Source organism: Melanerpes formicivorus, unplaced genomic scaffold (genome assembly GCF_026170545.1).
Source record: "Melanerpes formicivorus ecotype bairdi unplaced genomic scaffold, bMelFor1.0.p_v2 SCAF_5, whole genome shotgun sequence".
Taxonomy (NCBI): Eukaryota; Metazoa; Chordata; class Aves; order Piciformes; family Picidae; genus Melanerpes; species Melanerpes formicivorus.
The window spans coordinates 3,674,878-3,702,081 of NW_027142357.1; the positions used below are offsets into that span (position 1 = coordinate 3,674,878).

The window sequence follows — 27,204 nt, forward strand, 5'->3', positions numbered from 1 at the left end:
ATTGACACCTGTCTTGCACAGACTGACGCAGAGGGCATCCTTCAAATTATCTTTAAACTCCTGTATGTAAAATCCTTCAGGAGAGTGCACTGCAAAGTGAGTTACTCAAACAACAACAAACCATAACATTTCTGGGTTTAATTTCCTGGAAATGGAGCTGGTATGGAGCTGGTATTGGACAACTTGGAAGCAATTCTACAAAAAGGAAACCACTTACGTAGCAGGAAGCATGTATTTAATTAAATGCTTTGCAAAGATACATGAATAAAGCTATGTGCATGGCTTTCTTTAGGGATGGCCCCAACTGTTTATTTTCTTGGTTTTTGTGTTGTTTTTTTTTTAAGGAACAAACAAAACAAAACAAAATAAAATGAAACAAACAAAAAAAAAAATGAGTGGAGAGCACAGATGCAAGAAAGAAATAAAATAAAACAAACAAACAACACCCCCCCCAAAAAAAAAATAAACTAAGTCAGTTTGTACCCACATACTTTACAAAATAAAGCATGTCAATGGCACAAAACATTCTATATATTGTATGACCAACAAATAAATGCACTGTAACATTGTTCTCTCGAACACCAAAAGCCTAACAGCTAAGCTCTGAACATGACATTGACAAGCAGGTGTCTATTTTACCAGCCTTCTACAGAGTCATTTAGCACCATCATCTTTCTTGGTTTGGTTTTTTCCTTTTTGTGTGTGTGTGTGGTTGGTTTTTAGCCCTGCCTATCTCCTTTCTCAAAGTAACAATAGAAGCATAGCACCTTGTAACATCTAAAATAAAAAGGAACAGGCAATATTTAAATGCATCCCAACTTCCAGAGATGAGGTAGCTCATGCTAAGAAATGATGGAACTGTCTCGCCTTGACGGCTCAAGGTCTCAGTAAGTCAAATTCCTGGTGATGCATGTCTGGATGGCAGCTAAAAAACAATGGGCTTCTAAACTTTCTTTATTAGCAGTTGGTCTGGCATACATGTGAACAATTTGCAAAGGTACAGGAATTGGCACCACGTACAAGACATCTGCGTAATTCGCTACGTAATGGCTTCTGAGATGGGCAAGTCACTGGAACAACCAACAATTGTTGGGTTTAAGATGCACTTTGGAGATTACTTTAATGGAATGACACAAATCACATAGTGAGAAGTGAAGTCTGGCTTTAAAATTTAAGATGTGGGACACCCCTACTGAAAACTCCTGTTTACCCCAGTAGCATTTTTACTTCATCAGTTACTCATGGCTATGGAAGACTCTCATGAGCAGACTATTACACAGGAAAGTGCAAGAAGGACAATGCCAAATTAAGATGATCTTATCTGAAGAGCCTTTCTTCTGCAAAAGGCCCAGAATGCTATGCCATGAATGGCTATGTTGTAGGTTAAGGGAAATCAAGATTCAATTGGTATAACCACAAAGAAAAGTCCTCCAGAGGCTAGAGAGTCCCAGGGGGATGGGCAGCTTGTCCCAGGATATTGCAATCTGTTATTCTAGTCTGTTTTCCTGTCTCTCTCTGTTTAAGGGAATGTACAGCCAAAGCTCTCTCTTCCCCCTGTCACGCAGGCTGTTATCTTTATGGTTTGTGGGAGAGAGGTCTTCTCCTGGCCTTGGCTGGCAGTGAATTTTCAGCTACACCACTGAGCCTGTTGAAGCCTGCGGCAGGTCTGGGTCTGGTAGGGGGCTAGTTTTGGCCTCCTATTGGACCTGCTGAGGCTGAGTGGGTTGGATGTTTCTGGAAAGTTTTGGCCTGGTAGGCCCAGGTGAAGGACTGAGTTAGTTTGTGAATGTATTCCCTCTACCTGAATGCCTTTTGTATATATTTGTAAATACAATTTCCATTTAAACTTCCAATCCATTGTGGAGCATTTTTATTTTGATCCTTTGGAAGGGGTAAAATATCTTTTCTGTCCTTTCACCCTGGGCAGCTGATGGCTCAAAACCAGGACAGGCTATCACACTGGCAACCTCAGGTAGGCAAACTGGGGTAGTGGGAGGAGGTGTGATCAAAACATAGCCAAAGGTGCACAAAAGTGCTCTACTTTTCTGTGATTCAGTATTCATCCGAGCAGAAGAAATAATCCCACACTACCTATTTTGAATACCTGGAAATGGCAACGAAATTTGGAACAAAAAGCAAGGCAGAAGATTCCTATTACTTTTAAAAGGTGGTCAGGGATCCTCTTTAAATTGTACTGTGGGGACTAAAAAAAGATGGTTTCGATCGTTTTAAAACGGAAGGTTGGTAAAAGTAAAATAAATATTCCAAAGGAGGCTGGGCACTTAAAAAGAACCATTATGTACAGTGCTGATCCAACATCAGCCATTACTTCAAGAGTCTCAGGATTAACTTCAATCAGTCTAAGTTCACGGGTTTAATTGCTGCTGCTGTTGGGTAGTGTGTTAATTTCCCCCCCTTCCTCCTACACAAAGCAAACCGGCCCAATCTCAACTCCAAATTCCTGGTCGGTGCTGCCGACGTCCACCGCTGCAATATCTATGATAGGCAAGCGTGCCACGTTCTGGGTTCTGTACTCAAACACAGTCTTGCCCACATTCCCATTACGTTTCTGGAGAGGGAAAAAAAAAAAGGAAAGAGAAAGAAAACTTAGCAGAGCTCATATCACAAACAGCCTGAATTCTAGCTGGTGAGTCTTCCTGTATCGCCCTGTATCTTCGCTGAGCCTTTACAGAATCACAGAATCAACCAGGTTGGAATAGAATAGAATAATAAACCAGGTTGGAAGAGACCTTCAAGATCATCGCATCCAACCCATCAACCAATCCAACCCTCCTAAACAGCTAACCCATGGCACCAAGCACCCCATCAAGTCTCCTCCTGAACACTTCCAATGATGGTGACTCCACCACCTCCCCGGGCAGCCCATTCCAATGGGCAATCACTCTCTCTGTATAGAACTTCCTCTTAACATCCAACCTAAACCTCCCCTGGTGCAGCCTGAGACTGTGTCCTCTTGTTCTGGTACTGGCTGCCTGGGAGAAGACACCAACATCTGCCTGTCTACAACCTCCCTTCAGGTAGTTGTAGAGAGCAATAAGGTCACCCCTGAGTCTCCTCCTCTCCAGGCTAAGCAACCCCAGCTCCCTCAGTCTCTCCTCAGAGGGCTTGTGTTCCAAACCCCTCATCAACTTCGCTGCTCTTCTCTGGTCTTGTTCCAGCAAGTCAACATCCTTCCTAAACTGAGGGCACCAGAACTGGACACAGTACTTGAGGTGCAGCCTAACCAGTGCAGTGTACAGGGGCACAATGACCTCCCTGCTCCTGCTGGCCACACTGTTCTTGATGCAGGCCAGGATGCCATTGGCCCTCCTGGCTTCCTGGGCACACTGCAGGCTCATATCCAGCCTACCATCGACCAGCACCCCCAGGTCCCTCTCTACCTGGCTGCTCTCCAGCCACTCTGACCCCAGCCTGTACCTCTGCATGGGGTTGTTGTGGCCAATGTGCAGAACCTGCCACTTGGATATGTTAAATCTCATGCCGTTGGATTCTGCCCATCTGTCCAGCCTGTCGAGGTCCCTCTGCAGAGCCTCTCTACCCTCCAGCAGATCAACTCCTGCCCCTAGCTTGGTGTCATCAGCAAATTTACTGATGATGGACTCAATGCCCTCATCCAGATCATCAATAAAGATGTTAAAGAGCATGGGGCCCAGCACTGATCCTTGGGGCACACCACTAGTGACTGGCTGCCAGCTGGATGTGGCACCATTCACCACCACTCTCTGGATCATCAAGTCCAACCAATAGCCCAACCCTAACTAATCAACTAGACCATGGCACTAAGTGCCTCATTCAGTCTTTTACTATAAACCTCCAGGGATGTCGACCCCACCACCTCCCTGGGCCCATCCCAAAGGCCAGTCTTTCTGTGAAGAACTTCTTTCTAAGATCAAGCCTTGCCCCTGCACAGCTTGAGACTGCACCTCAGTTACTTTATAGAATCATAGAATGGTCCAGGCCGGAAGGAACCTCCACAGATCATCCAGTCTGACCTCCCTGCAGTCAGCAGGGACATTCCCAGCTAGATCAGGTTGCCTAGGGACTCATCAAGCTTCACCTTGAATATCTCCATGGAAGAGGCCTCAACCACCTCCCTGGGCAACCTGTTCCAGTGTTACACCACCCTCATAGTGAAGAACTCCTTCCTGATATCCAATCTACATCTACCCTTCTCTAGTTTGAAGCCATTGCCCCTCATACTGTCAACACAGACCCTTGGAAACAGTCTATCTCCATCCTTCCTGCAGGCCCCCTTCAGGCTGCTATTAGATCTCCCCAGAGCCTCATCTTCTCCAGGCTGAACACCCCCAGCTCCCTCAGCCTGTCCTTGTAGCAGAGGTGCTCCAGTCCCCTGATCATTTTTGCAGCCCTCCTCTGGACCCACTCTATCAATTCCATGTCCTTCCTGTATTGAGGGCTCCACACCTTTAGAATGTTTCATAGTTTCATAGTTTCATAGTTTCATTCAGGGTTGGAAGGGACCACAAGGATCATCTAGTTCCAACCCCCCTGCCATGGGCAGGGACATCCTACACTAGATCAGGCTGGCCAGAGCCCCATCCAGCCTGCTCTTAAACACCCCCAGGGACGGGGCCTCGACCACCTCCCTGGACAACCCATTCCAGGGTCTCACCACTCTCATGGTGAAGAACCTCCTCCTCACATCTAGCCTGAATCTCCCCACCTCCAGCTTCATTCCATTCCCCCTAGTCCTATCACTACCTGAGATCCTGAGAAGTCCTTCCCCAGCCTTCCTGTAGGCCCCTTTCAGATACTGGAAGGCCACAATTAGGTCACCTCAGAGCCTTCTCTTCTGCAGACTGAACAGCCCCAACTCCTTCAGTCTGTCCTCATAGGAGAGGTGCTCCAGCCCTCTGATCATCCTTGTGGCCCTTCTCTGGACACGTTCCAGCACCTCCACATCCCTGTTGTAATAGGGGCTCCAGAACTAGAGGCAGTACTCCAGGTGGGGTCTCACCAGGGCTGAGTAGAGGGGGAGGATCACCTCCCTCGACCTGCTAGCCACACTTCTCCTCATGCAGCCCAGGATCTATCTTGTTTTACAGTGATGAACACAGCTGGCAGACTGACACAGCAGGATCTCATCCTCCAGCTGGACTGATTTGAATTTGTATCATGGAATTCTTCTCTATGTGTTGGTAGGTAACTCACCCACATCATCTGGGGCTATACAATTTAAAAGCACACAGAGTACTCTAATTTATTTCAAGGGCAAAACTAATCTTAGCAATATTTTGACAGTACCTTCAACTTGTCTAAGAATGTATTGAAATTGAATGAAATTACTATTACCTGCTGTTTTTTATGACCACTAAGAATTGGGTTTTAGGAGCATTTCCCTTTCCAGCTGGATCAGGGATGGTACCAGTGAGTTTCCTCTGGTGTATTGCTGCAATCATCCAACCCATCTGGCAGGCAAGTGCTGAAGGTTATCTGACCAGTTTGTGTCATTCCATGCAGAAACCACACAGAATGAAGTACAGAATGATAGGTGCTAGGTCACCTAGAGCAGGTTGCACAGGATGGCATCCAGGTGGGATTTAAAGGACTCCAGAGATGCAGGCTCTACCACCACTTTGCACATGTACTGAGAAATGCAAACTGGGGAGATATGCACCTCAGAATGCTCACTAGTAAGTAGTGATGTATGATAGCCTCTAAATAGTGCAGAGTTCTCTTGAGTGAAGCTACAACTGTATTTGATCAGGCACAAAATGTTAAACAGGATAAAATTCTGCAGAATTTTCATAGAATCATAGAATTGTCAGGGTTGGAAGAGAACTCAAGGAGCACCTAGTTCCAAACCCCCCTGCCATGGGCAGGGACACCTCACATTAGATCAGGTTGCCCAGAGCACCACAAAGCCTGGCCTTAAAAACTACAAGGCATGGGGCTTCTACCCTCTTTATTCCCAACAGATGGCAACCCTGCCCCCAGACTTACAGAACAGCTGTCATGAAGGACAGTGTATCTGAAGCGGCTGTTGCCCTCTGCTTTGATCTCCAGGTCATTGGCCCCCTTCAGAACCACAGCTTTCTTCAGGTTCTTTGTCTGGTCATCCATGTACCCAACACTGTTCTTACAAACATAAGTGATGTTCTGGGAAGCTTCCTTTGACAGCAGGCGCAGGAATGTCATCTGAGTGACAGCTGTATCCCCATACACAAACTGGGAAGAGAGAGAGCAGCAGACATTAAGCAAAAATCATGGAGTCATAGAATGTTAGAGGTTGGAAGGGACCTCCAGAGATCATCAAGTCCACCCCCCCTGCCAAAAGCAGGATCACCTAAGGTAGTCCATACAGGAATGTATTAGGGTGGGTTTTGAAAGTCTCCAGAGACAGAGACTCCACAGCCCCCCTGGGCAGCCTGTTCCAGTGTTCTGTCACCCTCACAGGTGCCTCAACCTCCACCCATTGCCCCCAGTCCTGCCATTGGCCGTCACCAACTCCATCCTCTTGGCACTCGCACTTCACATCTTTATCAACATGAATGAGGTCTCCTCCTCTCCAAGCTAAAGAGCCTCAGCTCCCTCAGTCTCTTCTCATAAGATGTTCCACTCCCTTAATCATTTTTGTGGCCCTGTGCTGGACTCTCTCAAACAGTTCCCTGAGGTCATTCTTGAACTGAGGGGCCCAGAACTGGACAAAATATTCCAGATGTGGCCTCACCAGGGCAGAGTAGAGGAGGAGGAGAACATTTCTTTACCTACTAACCACAGCCTTTCTAATATACCTCAGAGTTATATTGGCTTTCTTTTCCAAAAGGTTGCATTGCTGGCTCGTGGTCAACTTTCTATCCACTAGGACCCTCAGGTACTTTTCCCCTTCACTGATCTCCAGGAATGACTTCTGCCTTGTTTCAAAAATGGATTCAGTAGGAGATAAGCTTTATATATAAACCAGTGCCTTAGAGCAACCTTGAAGCACATAGGAAACATCAAGCACAGAAAACCCTTTTATAGTGTACCTGCTACATTGCAGCTTCAGCAACTTGTTTTCTATAGGCTTTGTGTTGAATTTAGAAGCATCACAAAGAGTCAAAATTTGACTATATTAAAATAACTCTAACTTTGCATTCAGACTTGTCCTGGTTTTGGCTGGGATAGAGCTAATTTTCATCCTGGTAGCTGGTACAGCTGGTCCTAAATTAAGGACTTTTCAGTTTCCCATACTCTGCCAGGACCACAAGAAGCTGGGAGGGGGCATGGCCATGACAGCTGACCTGAACTGGTCAAGGGGATATTCCATACTATTGGATGTCTTGCCCAGTACAGAAACTGAGTGGAGATTGACCAGAAGGGGTGAGTTACTGCTCAGGCATCAGTCATCAGGGGGTGAGCAACTGCACTGTACATCACTTTTGTTTTCTTGGGTCTTATTTTAGTTATATTCCTTTTCATTACTATTCATTACTATTACTACTTCTACTAGTAGTATTATTAGTATTACAATATTTTATTGTTTTGGCTATATTTTATTTCATTTTACTTATTAGATTGTTCTTATCTTAACCCACCAGAGGTTGAGTAAAAGTAAAAAAGGTAAAGGTAAAAGCCTTCCTTTTTTCCATTTCTCCCCACCCAACTGAGGAAGAGTAGAAGTGAGCAAGTAGCTGCATGGTGCTGGCTGGGGTTAAATCAGGACAGGACTTTAGTAACTAATTCACTCACATTGAAGTTTCAAATCCCTGCCTCATGGTCCTCCTTCTATCCACCAGGATCCCCAGGTCCTCTGCACTGCTCTCCAACAGGTCAGTCTCCACCCTATACTGGTCTGTGGGGTTGCTCTGTTCCAGATGCAGGAATCTACACTTGTTGGATTTCATTCAATTTCGCCCTGCCCAACTCTCCAGCCTGCCCAGGTCTTGCTGAATGGCAGCACAGCCTTCAGGTGTGTCAGCCACTCTCCCGGGTTTGTGTTATCAGCAAACTTGCTGGCAGTGCCCTCTGTGCCCTCATGCATGTTGTAGATGAATACATTGATTAGTACTGGTCCCAGTACTGACCCCTGAGGGACTCCACTAGACGTAAGCTTCCGACTAGACTCTGTCCCATAAAGCAGAACTCTCTGACTTCTTTCCTTCAACTAGTTCACATCCACCACACTCCCCAGTCATTCAGACCACACTTCCTCAGTTTAGCTGCAAGGATGCTGTGGGAGATGGTGTCAAATGCTTTACTGAGATCAAGATAAACCACATCCACTGCTCTACTATCATCTATCCACCTAATTATGTTCACATAAAAGACTATCAGATTGGTCAAACAGGACTTTCCTCTTGCAAAGCCATGTTCACAGAATCACAGAATCAACCAGGTTGGAAAAGACCTCAAAGATTATCAAGTCCAACCAATCACCCAATAACATCTAATCAACTAAACCATGGCACTAAGTGCCTCATCTGATCTGTTTTTAAACACTTCCAGGGATGGTGACTCCACCACCTCCCTGGGCATCACATTCCAATGGCCAAACTCTCTTTCTGTGAAGAACTTCCTCACATTCAGCCTGAATCTCCCCTGGCACAGCTTGAGACTGCATCCTCTCCTGACGCTGGTTGCCTGGGAGAAGAGACCAACCCCCACCTGGCTACAACCTTCTTTCAGGTAGTTGTAGAGAGCCATAAGGCCTCCCCTGGGCCTCCTCTTCTCCAGGCTAAACAACCCCAGCTCCCTCAGCCTCTCCTCATAGGGCTTGTGCTCCAAGTCCCTCAACAGCCTTGTTGCCCTTCTCTGGACACATTCCAGCAACTCAACATCCTTTATAAATTGAGGAGCCCAAAACTGGACACAGTACTCAAGGTGTGGCCTAACCAGTACTGAGTACAGAAGAATAATGACTTCCCTGCTCCTGATGGCCTAATTAATTATATACATTGCAAAGCATAAACTGTGGCTATTTGGCATCATCGTTAAGCCTACATTTAGAAGCTACCACAGAGGGAAAACTCTGCCTGGAGACTGGACAAGGATAGGGAGTTACCGAAGCAGAATGCTAGAGAAGATGATGGGGGGTTTTTGGATCAAAAGAAATCAATCTATTCCAGCAACGCTATACTTATAGCTAACCCTTCCTCAGATGCACTTGTGTTGTTTCTTCTAGCTCTTTCCTATAATAAGATATCATAAGAACCAACTGAACATAAGACAGCAGATCAAGAGCTATAATGTTCTGGCTGTAGCAAAATCTGTTCAGAAGAGCAGATGAAAACTTTAAACTAGAAGGAAACAAGTTTCACAGCAAAAAAGACATAGCCATTAAATACATTTAGTTACCTGTGATCCCCTGTTCATATCAAGGCCATACCAAATAGGCTTTATGTCAGCTGACCTGCTGGCCCACCATGTTTTACGTGGTATAGTAGATGGGTTTGCAGAAATGCAGGTCTCTCCAGTTTCCATGTTGCAATAAACTTTTATAGCATCTTCAACACATCCCTGGTTAGGATCAATCCAATATTCACCTACAAAGAACATAAAATGAGATTCCATAGCATTAAGATCCTTGGAATAACTGGGGAGCTGGAAGTGAAAGTGAGTCATGACAGTACAAAACACAAGGAAACCAGGCATGTCCTTCACAGAGAATAAATCTTACGGAGAGCGACTGAAGGAGCTGGGGATGGTTAGTTTGAAGTGGAGGCTAAGACAAGACCTCATCGCTCTCTACAACTACCCAAAAGGATGCTGTAGAGTGGTTGCTGCTGGTCTCTTCTCACAAGTAATTAGCAATTGAACAAGCACAGGAGATTCCACCTCAACATAAAGGGGAACTTCTAAGGGTCACAGACCACTGGAACAGGCTTAACAGAGAGGTTGTAGAGTCTCCTTCTCTGGAGACTTTCAAGGCCCCTCTGGATGTGTTCCCCCTAACAACCTGTGAACAAGAGGAAAGGGTCTCAAAGTGCAAGAAGGCAGCTTTAGACCGGACATAAGGAAAAAAAAATCACAGTAAGAGTGGTCAGACACTGGAACAGGCTGGTGGTTGAGTCACCAACTCTGGATGTGTTTAAAGGTCATTTAGATGTGGAGCTTGGAGATATGGTTTAAGGGTGAACTTTGTAGAGTATGGGTCAGTGGCTGGACTTGATGATCCAATCTGAATGATTGATAATCTGATGCATGTTTTGATGTGTGCATCAGGTATACAGTGTAATGTTACTTCAAGATACAAGCTGATCAGTTTTCCAGACATTGAAAACTGGGGAATGCAAACTTAAAAGTTGTTAAAAGTTAAAGTTAGTTGAAACCCACTGTAAAACTCCTGGGCACTCCAAGTGGAGTCTCCTTCTCTAGAGATCTTCAAAATTCACCTGGACACATTCCTGTGTGACCTGCCCTAAGGGGCCCTGCTTTGCAGGGGGTTTGACTCAATGATCTCTGGAGGTCCCTTCCAACCCCTAACATGGTATGATTCTGTGATAGAATGTCTAGAAGACAGTTTTCCCTAGATACAAGAAACCAATAGCAGCCACTCATAACATTTACATTGGAGGCAAAGTGCCAGGAAGCAGGGGAAAAAAGCAGGGGAAAAAGGGAAAAAGGCCTGCCACCAGTTATCTCTGCCTGCCAGTCTGTTATGATTTATCACTGGTAGTCCACATAAATTGGGGATAGTCCTAAATGGCACATTAGCCCACTACCACCTACCAACTGCCACTAAGAAGCAGCAGCAGAGAATTCTAGATGGAAAGCATAGAATCATAGAAGATGACTCCCAAGACAGAGTCTAAAATCATTGAGTCCAACCACCAACCTAAGACTACCGTGGCCACTAAACCATGTCCAAATGTGCCATGTCCACATGTTTCTTGAACACCTCAAGGCACAGTGACTCCATCCTCTCCTTGGGCAGCCTGTTCTGATGCCTGATCACTCTTGCAGATGACCAAGTATCTACTGGAAGTAAGAGAGAATCAAAGGGCACATAGAGGAGATAGTGTGCAATGTGCCCTTGTGGCCATGAGGGCCAATAGTATTTTGGGGTGCATTAACAGGAGTGGGTCCAGGTTCTTCTCCCCCTCTAGTCTGCCCTGGTGACACCTCACCTGGAATATTGCATCCAGTTTTGGGCTTCCTAGTTCATGAAGGACAGGGATCTACTGGAGAGAGTCCAATAGAGAGCTACCAGGATGACTGACGGACTGGAGCACTGCCCCATGAGGAGAGGCTGAGAGCCCTGGGGCTTTTCAGTCTGGAGAGGAGAAGACTGAGAGGAGATTTAATCAATGTTTCTAAATATCTGAGGGCTGGGTGTCAAGAGGGAGGGGACAGGCTCTGCACAGTTGCACCCTGTGATAGGACAAGGGGCAATGGATACAAACAACAGCACAGGAGGTTCCACCTGAACAGGAGGAGCAACTTCTGCACTGTGAGAATCACAGAGCACTGGAACAGGCTCCCCAGAGAGGTTGTGGAGTCTCCTTCTCTGGAGTCTTTCAAGACCTGTCTGGATACATTCCTGTGCGAACTGTGCTAGATTCTATGGTCCTGCTCTAGGGGGGTTGGACTCAATGATCTTAGGAGATCCCTTCCGGCCCCTAACATCCTGTGTGGCATCCTGTGTGGCATTCTGTGTTTATACACACCGCTCTTCTTGGATGGGTGGCACAGTTTCAGGTCATCACACGTCCGTGCTGGGTGTTTCTTTGAACCATCAGGGCTGCGCATAGTCTCAATCTGGCTGCTCAGTGACTTCAGTGTGGCGTGGACTCCTGGGTCTGTTTTATTATGGTCATCTGGGGCTGCCTCATCTTCAGTAAACTCTGGCAGTGGATCTGCCATAGCATCATCATAGTGTCCCATGATGTCACCAATGGCAGCAGTGAGATGGCCTGGAGGTCCTGGAGGTCCAGGAGGGCCAGGATCACCGGGTGGACCCTACGGTTAAAAAAACAGAACAAGGCAGCAGAGGCCCAGCAGAGTAAATACTATGCAAAATGAGAGTAAAGCCAGCCACTAAAAATACCAAACTTTGAGGGCCAGCCCCCCTAATATAGAGGGAAAACTTGCATACAGATAAACAATTCACACTTCTAGGGACAGGGGCAAGAGATTAGCACCACATCAGGCATTTTCCATGCTTCATGCCCTCTCTGCCTGTCTTAATACCTTACTCAACTTTGTCTTACTCCTGATTTCAGACTGCAGATGGAATAAGTCATCAAGGGATGGCCTCCTTCCATTTTTTAAGGCCATTTGTCCCACCTTGTTCAAATTCCTGCCTAATAACTTTATTTCTCAAATCACCCAACAGCTGCAAGTGATTTTTAGAGCAATCTAAAATTCCTGCTTCCCCTGAGTCGCCCTAGGCAGATCTTCAATTAGTAAAGCCTGGACAGAAAATTTGGCACTAGAAGTATCTTTACGTTCATCCTGCAGAGTGCTGAACTTTCTGGCCACAGGTATGTAAGACAGAATCGACATCATCCTTACTTGGCAGAGCAGATGTTTTCCTGAATGATGGGTTGTGAGGTTCTTCCGTCAACCTGAATTGTGACAATCTATATGCTAACAGACAAATATCCTCCTGTGGTCTCTGCCAGCTCTTGCTTAGCAGCAGAAAGTCTGTTACACACCTTCATTGTCAGTTTGAGGCTCTGGTGCATCAGATGGTTTATCACAACATGGCATTTTCTTTGAGGGTAATTCACAACTAGTGCACCAAAGGCTTACTTCAAAGCACATACCCACAGTAATAGATGCTGTACCTGACAAAGGAAATCTCCAATTTATTTCTACCTTTCTGGTTCTAATTTATAGTTGCACCAAGAAAGTGATGCAATAACCTCTAAACAGTAATCTTTTCCCTATATATTCCCATAAATTTACCTCAGGTCCAGCTTCTCCTACAGTCCCTCTAACACCAGGAGGCCCAACTGGCCCAAGTGGACCAGGACTTCCGTCTTTGCCAGAAGGACCAACTGGACCTGGAGGACCCTAGAAAATGTAAGAGAAAGAAGGAATGGATTTCAGCATTTAATAACACAGTCATACAAAACAGCCTTTTACAAGCGATATCCTTTCAGGAAGAAGTCAATTTTTTTGTATCTTGCCACAACCCCTTTTTTTTTTTTCTTCTCTAAAATTAAGAAGGCAGTTTCAATCCTGAAGTCAAGTCACTTCAGTCCTGGATCAGCTGTAGACTTTTTTCCTAAACCATTTAAGTGGGTTCAGCTTCAGGTGTCCCACCCCACTGGAGCAGCTGCTATGTGCCCACATGTATACACACTCAGAGGTGTACTGTTCCTTGGGAATATGCAAGGGAGCCATATCTCTGCTTTGCTTTTGGGTGAAGGACATACAGAGGGGGTATGGAAGGCAGAGTAGCGATTGCAGAGCTGCCACATATGGCTTTGCATCAGCTGCAGCAAAAGTGCCTGTAAAAAGAGACTGTAGCCACGCTGAACTGACCTTTTTTTACCTGTAAACTACACTTATGTCAAAGCTTTACTGCATTAAACAAGGTAATATCTCTCAGCAAAAGACATCAGGGCAACCACTGTATGCTACTGAAGTCAATAAAAAACACTGAATAAAAATGAAGTGGAAACAGAAATCTGATTTGGGTGGCGGGGTGGGGAGGTGGAAAGGGGGAAAACCAAAAGAAGCTGAAACTTCAACCATTCTACTCACCCGAGGACCGAATGGGCCTGGAATACCTGGACTGCCCTGTTCACCAATAGGGCCCTAAACAGAAGACATTATTGTACCATTATGTCATTTAAAGTATATTTCCTTTAGTTTGAAAGAATTGGGGTGTGATGTACACAATTCTGTATGAACAGGATTATGATGCACATGAACAATTGGGAGCATATTTCCCTCTTAGGATTCACTTTCATTCTACTGCTCTCTCTTGTCACAGACAGAGAAACAACCCTATTCATTAATTAGATTTAATAGAATGTTGGGTGCTTAGATATAGATATACAAATATTTCTGCAGAAAAGCCTTGCTTTCATGACATTTAGAATCAGACTGACTTACAAAAGATTAAGTAACAGCTCTATTATGAAGTAGAAAGATGCCTTGGGTGTTGGTTTGGTTTTTTGTTGACTCCTTTCCTCCACACCGACTCTTTTCCTCCATATTGAAACTTCCAGCATCAGTGAATAAATGTAAAGAAAAATTAAGTTTTCTGTGGCATTTCCATTAAATTGCCACTGAAATAATTAAGTGTCTAGAGAAGGGCAATGAGGCTCATGAAGGGCCTAGAGCACATGACCTGTAAGGAGTATCTGAGGGAGCTGGAGTTGTTCAGTTGGAGAAGGCTGAGGGGAGACCTCATTGATCTCTACAACTACCTGAAGGGAGGTTGCAGTGAGGAGGGGACAGCCTCTTCTCCTTGGTGGCAAGTGACAGGACTAGAAGAAATGGTTACATGTTGCAACAGGGGAGGTTTAGGCTGGATATTAGGAAATATTTCTTCACTGAAATGGTTCTCAAACATTGGAATGGTCTGCCCAGAGCAGTGGTGAAGTCACCACCATTGGTGGCGTTTAAACAGCACACAGACCTGGTGCTTAGGGGCATGGTTTAGTGTTGACCTTGCAGTGCTGGGTCAAATGTTGGACTGGATGATCTTGAAAGTTTCTTCCAAACAAATACATTTTGTGTTTCATCTTGTCATGCAACACAGATATAAAATTACATTAAAGGTATTTCAAAGTATGGACAGTCAGGCTACTCACAAACACCAAATAACTCACATTTCTTTTTTCCATTTTAAATAACTATGCTCCCAACACAATATTTAACTGGCAAGGAAATAAAGTTATAGTAACAAAAAAGAGTGACTTACAGGAGGACCAGGAAGACCTTGAAGCCCAGTGAAACCTCTGTGTCCTTTCTGGCCCCTGTCACCTCGATCACCATGGTCGCCTTTGTCTCCACGAGGTCCTTGGGGACCCTGAAAATATCAGTGATGAAATGTAAAACTCTGAACTGGAAGAGTTACCAAAAACAGCCTCAAAACCCTCTCATTTGCTTTTAAGAACTGCAATCAGCTTCTAAAAGTAGAGGCTGACTGCAGCTTCTAAAGCCAGAAAGAAGATGAAGCTGCAGCAGCTCCAAGAATCTTCTTTTTTTCTTTTTTACCAAATAATATGTTAAATAATTACAGAAATCTGTGTTGTGCTTAATTATAGCTGTGGAAAATTTAAGTGTGTTTAGCTTCATAATAGTAAAATTAAGCCCTGTAATAACAATATTAAACAATGTAAATAAATAAAGACTGAGGAATTTCTTTGCTTTAGTGAATATGGCAAATTATTTTTGTAGCTGCAATTCAGATATCTCATGGACTCCTTATGAGAAAGGTATTTTCAGTATGAAATCTCCATGCTGCAGCTTCTCACAGCTCCTTTTTGCCTTCACTATGATTAAAAGACAACTGAAGTTACATTCCCTAACTACAGGCAGCAATGCTCAGGCTCCCCAGCACTCCCCAGAGCTTGCTCCTATTACCATTACAAGTTCATTCATGGTATTTTTGATGATAGCTTCAACCCTTTTATATTAATTCAAGAATCATTGGGCTTCTGCTTTCAATTCCATATTTCTCAGCCCAAATTGCATTTCTCAGTGCCAGATTCCAAATACTTTATCAATGGCATCATTATCACTAACTACTCAACAGGACATCTGCTTAGGGACAGGACAACATTCTTTTGAATTCCTACAGTTTGCAATTAATCTTTAGCTCCAAGCTTGGATTGTAAAAGAATTATGCAACACAAAAAGATGGGGTTTGTTCTTCAAGTTGGACTGAAGTCAGCATCTTACTAGTTGAATCAAGGAACAGGTGATTTTGTTCTATTTCTGCCATTTTTTTAATCTAAAAATCTGCCTTTTTGTTCTGTGCTCATTTCTTTACCCCTTATCTGAAAATTGTCAAACACAGACTCCAGCCATTTGCTAGCTCAGGTCCTATGTCATACAGACAGCAACGCATTCCAACTGAAGAGACTTCCAATGCATTTGTTATTGCTCTGCAATGTATTTTTAAAGCAAGTGTATTCAAACAGACTTGTACAGCTTTGCAGCACCCACTTGCAGTCAGAACACTAAAAGCTGAAGTCCTGTCCACCATTCCAGTTGGGGCTGTTTCTCATACATGATCCCACAAGAAGTACCTCAGATAAAACCAGAGTGACCATGGAGAACTTACAGGCAAACCTCTTTTTCCTGTACGTCCTGGGGGACCCATTGGACCTCGAGAGCCCTACAAAGGTTACACACAGAAGACACGTGAAGCAATGCACAAAAGCAAATGCAATAGCTGATTTTATAAACAAAAGTATTGAGAAATGGAAAATATCACTTACAGTTTCACCTCTTTGACCTGCATCTCCTGGAGGGCCAACAGGACCTGGAGTTCCTGGACCCCCTGGGGGACCTGGTAAGCCTGCAGGGCCAGGTTCACCACGATCACCCTGAAAAACAGAATTTCAACATTATTTATCTAAAGAGGACTGGACTAGGCCAAAGGCTTGATCTTAGAAAGAAGTTCATGACAGGAGGAGTGATTGCCCATTAGAATGGACTGCCCAGGGAGGTGGTGGGGTAAATGACCCTGGAGGTGTTTAAGAAATAACTGGATGAGGGACTTAGTGCCATGGTATAGTTGATTAGTTAGGGTTAGGTGATGGGTTGGACTTGATGATCTTGGAGGTCTCTTCCAACATAGCTGATTCTGTGAAAGCAATGGCAATCACAATCCACAAAGATATTCTTCTATAAGAAGCCAGCTTGAATTCATGGAGGCAGATGTCCTTAGGCTTTAGCCAGGTTTCCTCAACTTTGAGGGGTACTACTTATTCAAAGCTGTCATACACTTTCAGAACAAGTTCTCCACTCAGATTAACCAAGTAACTAAGTAACTGTTATTGTTAAGTTAAAATGGAGATTTCCAAGAGTGATCTAAGAAAACAGTATGTTCCTTACACGTTCTCCAACAGCTCCGTCTCTTCCAGGAGTGCCGTCATTGCCAGCAGGTCCCTAGAGGCATGGGTAAAAATAGGGCCATTAATTAGCTCTGTAATCTTGCATTATAACAAGAGGAACTAAAAAGTTGTTCTCTGCCTCTAACTTCAAGTCAAGAAGAATGACCACTAGACAGTTTTTGCATCTAACGAGGCTCTAATACTTACTTCTGGACCAGCTTCACCTACAGGTCCAGTGGCACCTGACTGGCCAATAGGTCCTGGGGGACCTTTATCACCAGGTGGTCCTGTGGGCCCTTGTTTCCCCGGTGTACCCTATGAAAGATGAGAAATATCATATCAAGATTTTAATCACAAAACACAAGAAGAACAGAAAAACTGTTGCCTGCAAAATGCTTTTTGTAAACCCAGTCTGAATTACCATGAACATTTGTAACTTCCAAGAATTGATGAGGAAAAGTGTTCTGATAGATTTTCAGTATATATTTCATATATTGTGTATGTTAAAGCAGGTTAAGTGTGTTAGTTGCTTTTGAACAGGCTTTTATTGACTAGAAGGTGCACTTGAAGCTGATCTGCTCTCTGATGTTAATGGCAGATCCTCCATAACACCCTTTGCACTAATATCTATTCAATGGCTTAACAATCTCCTGGATCATTAGGCTTGCCAATAGATACCTATAAACTCTGCATGAGAGCAAAAAGAGCACAAACAGCAATTCCAAAGACTAGTTCACAATTTAGGAAAGGACAGTTATTTACTCACATTCAAGTGACCTTCAGGCACCTAAATGAACAGTCTGGACTTGCTTTTTTTCAAGGATCTAGTTTTAAGTCAGATAGGAACATTTTAACCAGAAGTCTTAATGCTGTTACCCACTTACTCTTAACTCAGGCTCAGATCCTCCATTACAGCAGAAACAAAATCTCCCACCTCATGCATCTGCATGAAATGTGGTTATTTACTATGCTCTCTGTATTTGTTCCTGCCATCAGAGTCTTCTGAGCTTCTCTTAATGCTATGGAGCACTATGTTCTCAGTCCCACAAAGACCGTATTAAAGCCCAAGGCTGGTGGTATATTGACTTGACTGTTACTTACTGCAGGACCTGGCAGCCCTGGCATGCCTCTTTCCCCTCGCTGTCCTGGCATACCAACAATACCTCTTTGACCAGTAGTTCCTGCTGGGCCAGGGGGGCCATCTGGGCCCTGAAATCCGCAAAGGGTAAAACATTACTATTATCTCAGTAGCACCAAGTAAGAGTAACAATGAGAGCAGGCCTAGAGTTGGCCTAGGGAGAATTAGCAACATCAACCAGGACATACCGGCTGCCCATCGTCCCCTGCATCCCCCTTGTCTCCAGGACCACCAGGAGGCCCAGCTGGCCCTCGATCTCCCACGCGGCCGTGAGAACCAGGATCACCACGGAGACCTGGGGGACCTTCTTTTCCTGGTTCACCAATAGGCCCAGCAGGCCCCACAGCTCCCTAAGGAGATTGAAACACCATGTTACATTGGATGTTTTTCTGATCAGGACATTTAAAATTCTAAAGGTTTAACTATAAATATGCATACTCTGAGGAAGGGTCGAAGTGTGAATGGGAGTTATTATAATCTCATGTATGATCAAATAAATGAGATGCAATAAACTACAGGAAGAAGTGTCCAGAGAAGGGCAATGAGGATGATCAGAGGGCTGGAGCACCTCTCCTATGAAGACAGATTGAGACATTTGGGGCTGGAGAAGCAAAGTCTCTGAGAAGACCTTATTTTGGCCTTCCAGCATCTGAAGGGGTGCTACAAGAAAGCTGGGGAGGGACTTTTTAGGGTGTCAGGTAATGATAGGACTAGGGATGGAGCAAAAATAGAAATGGGTAGATTGAGATTGGATGTTAGGAAAAAATTCTTCCCCATGAGGGTGGTGAGACACTGGAACAGGTTGCCCAGGGAGGTGCTGGAAACTCCATGCCTGGAGGTTTTTAAGGCCAGGGTGGATGTGGCTCTGAGCAACCTGATCTAGTGTGAGATGTCTCTGACCAAGACAGGGGGGTTGGAACTGGATGATCCTCGAGGACCCTTTCAACCCTAACAATTCCATGATTCTATGGAGGTGGTTGTTTTCATTAGAGTATCTTGAACAGCTCAAACCCTACTTAACTCAAGGAAAAGCTTTGCACTAATTCAGACACACAAACACTGGATCAAGCCCAAGACTAGTAAGTTTTACTTAATGAAGTCAGGTGTAAGCACGTAGTCACCAAAGTCTGCACTGAGAAGCTGTTCTCTACTATTGCATCGGACTATGAACAATGCTTCATGTTCCCTTCTTCAGCAACTCTTCAGATTTACAATGACCCAGTTAGACAATACACCTATTAGGAATATGAATACCTCTGGTATGAGGGTAGGCTAAGGGAATTGGGATTGCTCAGCCTGGAGAAGAGTCCAAGGTGGGACCTTATAACTGCCTTCCAATACATGAAGGAAAGCTACAGGAAAGCTGTAGAGGGACTTTTTACAAGAGTATCCACAAATAGGACAAGGAGAAATGGATTTAAATTAGAGAATAGTTTTAGATTGGACCTTAGGAAGAAATTCTTCACTACAAGGGTGGCAAGACTCTGGAATGGATTGTCCAGAGAGGTTGTAAATGAACACCTCCAGGAAGGGGTCAAGGCCAGGTTGGATGGGGCCTTGAGTAACCTGGTCTAGTTGAGCGGTCTCCCTGCCCATAGCAGGGAGGTTGGATTAGATGATCTCTAAGGTCTCTTCCAGCCTAAGCTGTTCTATGATTCTGTGATTCTGTGACAATTGACTTACAGTAGGTCCTGGAGGCCCAACTCTTCCAGCAGATCCCGGGAAGCCAGTAGCACCCTAAAAAAAAACCCCAACAAAACCACATTTTAATGCCAACTTTATTGAAAGAAATAGAGCACTGGTTACTTTAAATGTTACCAGTTGAATCAATGAGCAAGTCTTATAATTACAGACTGTGAGAAACAAGCTCAGATGAGGAAAACTACACAATACATAAAATTTCTGTATTAGATTATCTCCCATCAGGTCACAAAGATTAAAATCTACTTACAGGCGGACCCTGAGTTCCTCTACCACCTTTCAGACCAGGAACACCTGGAGGGCCCTAAGAAGAAAGAAAGGTGAAAATGAATACCCCAGAGAAGAGACAAGCAAGATCAGCCTATCCCACTGGTTCTCTGATGATGTAATTTATACTTACTGGTGGACCATGAGACCCAGCAAGACCCTGTGGTCCTGGAGATCCAGCATCTCCTTTCTGGCCAGGTTCTCCAGGTTCACCTTTCACACCTGGCTGACCATCAGGCCCCTATAAGAAATAATATTTAGAAGAGGCATCAGGTCAGAGAATACCAAACCTTTCTAGCACAATAAAGTAACGTTGTAGGGAATTTCTAGAAAGTAAAAAATGCCAGGATAGTAAGTCAACCCAGAAAATAGTGTATTTGGCTCAGTGGTTCAAGACAACTGTAACACCTCTGTACAGTCTTTAGAAGGTCACAGATGGGATCTTCTAAAGTCTGTAAAGTTAGAATCTCCATTTAAAATATTTTCTTCTCTAACTCACATTTTTCTTCCTTTAGATATTTCTCTTTTCTGTGGAAGCTATTACATACCTAAAAGCAAAAGGGACTGAACAAACATTATCTTTCCTGATCTTTTTTTCATTTTCCCCACCAAGGGCAGCAGGTGCCTGGCTCTTTGTGACAAGTCTGAAAGACAGCATTTAGGCTATTTGGGGTATCCACTGGAAAGCACAATCCATCCATTTGGACCAGTAATTCATTCCTGTCTTCACTACTCATAAAGCAAATCTTTGCTACTTTCAGTAGATGACATTTTATCACTTGTTTCATTTTAATCCCAAAGGAGCAACATAGCATATACATGAAAATACAAAATATGCTGAACAATTACATAATCATAACAAACCCACTTTTCAAGTGTCTAGGGTGTTTGTTGGCCCTTTTCTTTACTTGATACACTGATGGGAAAAAGACAGAGCTCTTCTTGTAACAACAGCAAAACAAAAAAAAATTAAAATGTGAGTCACATTCCAGAACCCTGCACTATTATTTATGATGAAGGAAACTGAGTGTGACTAAAGGAAACTCGTTAGTGCTACAAAACACATACCGGAGGACCAGCAAATCCAACAGCACCAGTTGGGCCATTTTCTCCACGGGAACCCTGGTCAAAAAAATGCAGAAAAGCTATTAAACACACACAAAAAAAAAAAAAAAAAAAAAAAAAAAAAAGGCCTTTCTATACACAGTATAATTTACAATTAAATACACAAGAAAGGATGTGTGCACTTGAAGCCCAGAAAGCTTCAGTATCCTGTCAACTTCAACTGTATTCTGGGCTGCATCAAGAGAAGCATGGTCAGCAAGTCAAGGGAGGTGATTCTTCCCCTTTGCTCCACTCAGGTGAGACCCCATCTCAAGTACTGCATCCAGTTCTGGAGCCCCTGTTACAAGAAAGATCTGGAAGTGCTGGAATGTGTCCAGAGAAGGGCCACAAGGATGATCAGAGGGCTGGAGCTCCTCTGCTATGGGTACAGATTGAGAGAGTTGGGGCTGTTCAGTCTGGAGAAGAGAAGGCTCAGAGGAGACCTTATTGTGGCCTTCCAGTATCTGAAGGGGGCCTACAAGAAAGCTGGGGAGGGACCTTTTGGATGTCAGGTAATGATAGGAGTAAGGGGAATGGAGCAAAACTGGAAGTGGGGAGATTCAGATTGGATATTAGGAAGTTCTTCCCCATGAGGGTGGTGAGACACTGGAACAGGTTGCCCAAGGAGGTGGTAGAAGTCCCATCCCTGGAGGTTTTAAAGGCCAGGGTGGATGTGGCTCTGAGCAACCTGATGTAGTGTGAGGTGTCCCTTCCTGTGGCAGAGGGTTGGAACGAGATGATCCTTGAGGTCACATCCAGCCCTGACAATTCTATGACTCTGTGTCAACTATTTACTGTCCTAAGTGTGATCATTCATCTGTTCTATTACTCAGAATCAAACAATCTTTGAGTAATGAAATAAATATTGACTGTGATGGATTTTAAGACCTGCCTCACAGTCAAGACTGTATGGAGGCTTTCAGAATTTAGAGATGAAAGGCAGGTGTAAGCACTAAAAGCACAAGAGGAGAAATTCTTCTCGCAATCACATCAAGTGACAGCAGGATTAGCCAAAGTGCACACACTTTATGCAACCCAGGATTCCAATCAGAGACACTGGGAAAAGAAGAGTAGTTCCAAAATGTTTTCTTCTACAAGGTCAGAATGGGCTATGAGCTGCTCCAGCTGAGCTTTCCACACAATGTTTGTTTGGAAAAGAAGGTGCTGAACACTGCCAAGCTCCAGCACTCCCCAGAGGGGTGAAAGCTATTCCAATTTACCCTGGAAATAAGGCTGTTGTGATTTATGACAGTCACCTAATCAATTCCAAGCAGCATGAAGACTGAGCCCCTAACTCCCTAATCAAAGTCAGCCCTTAAAAATCACAAACAGAATGAAGATGACAAGAGTTAGTGTAATTATATGAAAGCTGAGATAGACCTCTGTGCTTTGTCCATCTAAATATTTGTTTGTGTCCAGTAGTATCTGGTATGGGAATGCTTTTAAAAATAATTAAACAATTGATTGGTGGCCTGTTTTCAGAAGAGAGGCAGATAAGAGTAACTATACTATGCAAAGCTTACCCTAAACCAAGTACAAGATAGAAGGACAAAATCTACCAATAGCTTTGCAAGTACACAGCATCATGATAGAACTACAGGCTTTGGGTACCAAGAAAGGGGAAGAAAAAGAGGAAAATATATCATCAAGTAAGGCAAATCCTGAAGATTGGATAAGTGTTAGATATTGTTAACTTATGCCAGGCAAAAAAGTCCTCAAATAAACGTGTTTACTCACAGGGTTTCCACGGGAGCCAGGAGGACCAACTAGACCTCGTGGGCCTGGTTCACCCTTAAAATATAAAATTCAGGGTTATTTCCCAAATAACTTATTAGACAAGTAGCAAAAGGGCCAATAAAGTATGGTGATATTAAAAAACTTCAGTAAGGAATGGCATAAAAATTTCTTTACCTTTTCACCTGTGGGACCTGCAGGACCCATTGGGCCTATTGGACCAGGGAGACCCTTTTGAAGAAATAAAGACAAAAAGAAGTTTAAAAAGTGATACTTCGAAACTGTTAATTTAAAACTGTTCATCTGTCACTGTTCCCATATGCTTTTTCATTCCTTCAAATTCTTCTCCTTCCTCTCTGAAATCTTGTTGGTGCTTTTTTTGCCTCAATTTCCTTCCATTTCCTCTCCCAGTTACAAAATCCCCACATCTCAAAAGTCCTGCTTTCATCCATTCTCTTTTTCTACTCTAAATTCACCTTCTACTTCATGCAATGTTTACTAGTGTGGCCAATGATTTATAAAAAAAAGCCCTGGCTTTATTTTGCTCTCTCGGGGAGGAAATTACATCCTTTCCCCCACACTTGCTCTCTTTGCTTTATGCTGGAATTTCATTGCTTAAATTAATTTGAATGCCATCATCACATTTGAAGATTAATTTTTATCCTGACAGCTCTTTAAAAGCTTCCTTTTCCTCTAAACAGGGCAGTTAGGCAAAAAGGTTTCAGTCTCTCCATCCAAATCCATCACTTCAATGTCATGGTACTGCAGCACTATGCAGGTATCCCAATTATGATTCTCTTTCACTACAAGCAGAGTACTACAAGCTTTCACCAAGTTTATCTCCAGCAAAATTCCTCCTCCCCAAAACCATCTTCACCATAACTCAGTTCAAAGTGAAGAGAAATACAACAAAAGAGAATTAACAGAGGATACTGTATCACCATCCATGCTCCAGTGATTGGTAGCAACGATATCTGCAGATACCTAGCTAGCACATTAAGTTGATCTTTGTTTTACCTGTTCATCAGTTACTGTAAGATACAGTGCCTTACAATGACTAAGAACTGTTCTGTATCTTTGGAGTCTATCTGACTTAAAAAGAAATTCCAGTGTACAGCTGCTAACTGTGAGTTAGTGCTTCTGTACACTAGGGTGTCTCAAAAAAAAAAAATCTTCTCTTTAACTAGAAATTTAGTCCATCCAGAACCATCATCTTTCCCTTCTATCTTAGATTTCCAAATGCCTAGCAGTCAGTTCTCCAACTGGTTTGCAAAGCCCAGAAATCTCAGACAGATGCAATTTATGTAAAAACTGACTAGCAACAGCTTCTGGGAAGAAAATATAGTCCATGCATGTACAGAAAACTCAGTACGTTAGGAATGATTGGACAGTTGGTCTATGCAGAAGTGTCCCTGCAACATGTCTTGAACATACTGGATTGACTGCATGTGAACAGAACAGTGTGACCGGTTGACACTGTCCCCTTAAGAAAGGGAATATGGTGGACGGAAGTTGATAAACGAAAAGAAGGATCTAAACTAATTTCATTGGTAAAGTGGGAGGAAGCACCTTCTGAACTGGGAGTGCAGGAGGGTATACTGAGCATTCCAGCACTTTATCTTCAGTCTTGCTTCCGCTCCTCCGCAGGGCAGCAGCTTGCAGCTCCTGGGCTTTCGGCCAAGGCTTTGGCCTTGAAACTGATAAGCTACTAAGGCCTGTATTAACTCCTTTCCAATTAACACAAATTGCTTCTAACTTTTTTTTTCTCTTTCTCTCTCTTTCTAACCCACTCTGGGGAAAAGGGGGAGAGAGGGGGAGAGCGGAGGTGGGGAACCCCCTCAGCAGAGGGGGGAACTCTCATTTCTGTGCTACTCTGTTGTATATCTTTGTATATATTGTAAATATTGTAAATTTGTATATATTCCCCTGCATATCCTACATTGCTTTGTAAATATACAGTTCCACTGCTTTGCTAATTCAGCTGTGAGCTTTTATTTTCCCTTTCCCTTCAATTTTCTTTTCCCTTCACTTTACAGGAGGGAGGGAGGAGGCTTCTTGGCCTTACCCTTCCAACCCTACGACAAAACAGCCATGTGATTTATCCACAGCAGGTTCAAGGCTTTCCACAAGTGTCAGTGACATACTGCCCATCTGGGGCTCAGTATGTCTACAGCAATTTTCACCTGTGAAACTTAGAACAGAACATGGGCAGCTCAATCCAAACAGTGAGGAAGCATTTCAAACTCTTAGTCCAAGAGTCAGAACTGGTGGGTTTGCTTTTTGACTGTTGATATCTGCCTATCTCTTTTTTGATATTTTTACTGTAGTTCAATAGGACTAGGGGGAATGAAGCAAAACTAGAAGTGGGTAGATTCAGACTGGATGTCAGGAAGAATTTCTTCCCCATGAGGGTGGTGAGACACTGGAACAGGCTGCCCAGGGAGGTGGTAGAAGCCCCATCCCTGGAGGTTTTAAAGGCCAGGCTGGATGTGGCTCTAAGCTAACTGATGTAGTGTGAGGTGTCCCTTCTTGCTGCAGGGGGCTTGGAACTTGATGATCCTTGAGGTTCCTTCCAGCCCTGACAATTGTATCATTCTATGATTCTGCAAATCCCAAACATGTGACTTCTGGGAATCCTTTCCACTGACATCCTGGAGACTTTCAAAACCCACCTGGACACATTCCTCTGCAGCCTGATCTAAGGATACCTGTGTTAGCAGAGGGACTGGACTAGATGATCTCCAGAGGTCCCTTCCAACCCCTACCATTCTGTGATTCTGTGGCATGTTAACTCCCGTTACTGGTTATACAAAACATGGGCTTGGAACATCACAAAACATTTTGTACAGCAATCTTGGAAAACTTGAAGACCAAATTTGGCATGTAGGGGGGCTGAGAATGAACCTACAATGAGCTGAGTAGTGTTTAACTCCATGGGCTCAGTACCTCTAGCACAATAAACAAAGAAAGTGACAGATTTACTTACTCTTGCCCCATCGTTACCAGCTGTGCCTTCAGCGCCTTTCTCACCTACACCGCCCTATGGAGAACACCCAGAAAGCCTCAGTTATGACACTGGATGTGGAGTGGTTCATACCTTGGAACAACAACAGTATTAAGAGACAGGTGATTCTACCAGGTATAGCAGAAATAACCAAACTTACTCTATCACCCTTGGGACCAGGAGTTCCAGCAATCCCTCTTTCTCCAGGCATACCTTGAAGACCTGGTGGCCCTGGATCACCAGGAGTCCCACTAGGGCCTGGGCTTCCCTGAGACAAATAAAGAACATGTTGTTGTCTACTCATCTGAGAAGTCTCTAGGTTGCAGAACATGCTGTGCCTGTCTTGAAGTCTCTGGGGTACAGTTTTAAGTAATAATATTCTCTTAAATTTGGACTTTATTCATGTCCAAATACTTTTCTTTTCCCACTGTATTACTCAGGAAATTCAGCTGTAATACTGTAGGGCCTTCCAAATACATTAGTATTTACTCATTGCTTACTGAGGGTGAGAACAGGGAGGGAAATGAAGCTTGAGCACCTTTCTATCTTGACCTTGATGCCACATGGGTTTATTACACAAAGTAGCTACAGGAGAAGTTGCCAAGGGCAGAGATGCTTTATTTATGCTTTGCTTCTCACAGCTCATGTCTCTTACAGGTTCCACATTACCTCTGCTTGGGGTGATCATCAAGGCCTAATTAAAATCAATTGCAGGAACTGAAAGGAAGGCAGGAAGCTTTCAGCACTTTCTTTTGAACACTCAGCCTGTCCAAAGTGTCTTTGTGTAAACTGACATGGCTCTTAAAACATTGCTAGGGGGTTTTCTGCCCTTCAGAAATGGCTTTGCCCAGTACTACTGAGAAACACAAAAACCATTTAAAACTTCAGACCTATCAAAATGAACACAAAAATGTAACTTTTCAACAATTAAGCATCTTGCAAGCTATTAATATTGCTGTAGTGGAATCATTTGTGTCCTCCTAGAAGCCTTACATAAACCTTTCATGAAAAAGATCTACCTCTTGTAACAAAACAAACAAAGCTCTCTCCTTTGCATTTGTGCAAATGAACAGAATCATACACTGCATCGCTGCAGCAGCACTGATCTCCATTCAGCTTACCTTTGGACCATCAGGACCATGACCTCCAGCCATACCCTTTTCACCCTGGATTCCTGATGCACCTGGTTCTCCCCTTTCTCCTGGATTGCCACGTTCTCCCTACAGAATGGAAGTGTATTACTTATTTGCAAGTCAGGGTACAGTTCT

At 43.8% G+C, this 27,204-nt stretch overlaps 1 protein-coding gene across 2 annotated transcripts in view; it reads right to left on the reverse strand.

The window, feature by feature from the left end:
• Nucleotides 1-218: 218 nt before the first annotated feature.
• COL5A2 (collagen type V alpha 2 chain) overlaps nucleotides 219-27,204 on the reverse strand; it is a 139,767-nt gene continuing 112,781 nt past the window's right edge. For both annotated transcript variants that reach the window (XM_068137894.1, XM_068137895.1), the window contains 22 exons: nucleotides 27,058-27,156; nucleotides 26,097-26,204; nucleotides 25,919-25,972; nucleotides 23,110-23,163; nucleotides 22,936-22,989; nucleotides 21,163-21,216; nucleotides 20,228-20,335; nucleotides 20,078-20,131; nucleotides 19,810-19,863; nucleotides 18,315-18,476; nucleotides 18,090-18,197; nucleotides 17,196-17,303; nucleotides 16,990-17,043; nucleotides 16,371-16,478; nucleotides 16,214-16,267; nucleotides 14,846-14,953; nucleotides 13,678-13,731; nucleotides 12,874-12,981; nucleotides 11,631-11,922; nucleotides 9,319-9,506; nucleotides 5,986-6,210; nucleotides 219-2,569 (listed from right to left, as the gene is read on the reverse strand). In XM_068137894.1, coding sequence (XP_067993995.1) covers nucleotides 2,423-2,569; nucleotides 5,986-6,210; nucleotides 9,319-9,506; nucleotides 11,631-11,922; nucleotides 12,874-12,981; nucleotides 13,678-13,731; nucleotides 14,846-14,953; nucleotides 16,214-16,267; nucleotides 16,371-16,478; nucleotides 16,990-17,043; nucleotides 17,196-17,303; nucleotides 18,090-18,197; nucleotides 18,315-18,476; nucleotides 19,810-19,863; nucleotides 20,078-20,131; nucleotides 20,228-20,335; nucleotides 21,163-21,216; nucleotides 22,936-22,989; nucleotides 23,110-23,163; nucleotides 25,919-25,972; nucleotides 26,097-26,204; nucleotides 27,058-27,156 — 2,355 coding nt within the window. In that variant the 3' untranslated portion in view covers nucleotides 219-2,422. The remainder of the gene's footprint in view (nucleotides 2,570-5,985; nucleotides 6,211-9,318; nucleotides 9,507-11,630; nucleotides 11,923-12,873; nucleotides 12,982-13,677; nucleotides 13,732-14,845; nucleotides 14,954-16,213; nucleotides 16,268-16,370; nucleotides 16,479-16,989; nucleotides 17,044-17,195; nucleotides 17,304-18,089; nucleotides 18,198-18,314; nucleotides 18,477-19,809; nucleotides 19,864-20,077; nucleotides 20,132-20,227; nucleotides 20,336-21,162; nucleotides 21,217-22,935; nucleotides 22,990-23,109; nucleotides 23,164-25,918; nucleotides 25,973-26,096; nucleotides 26,205-27,057; nucleotides 27,157-27,204) is intronic.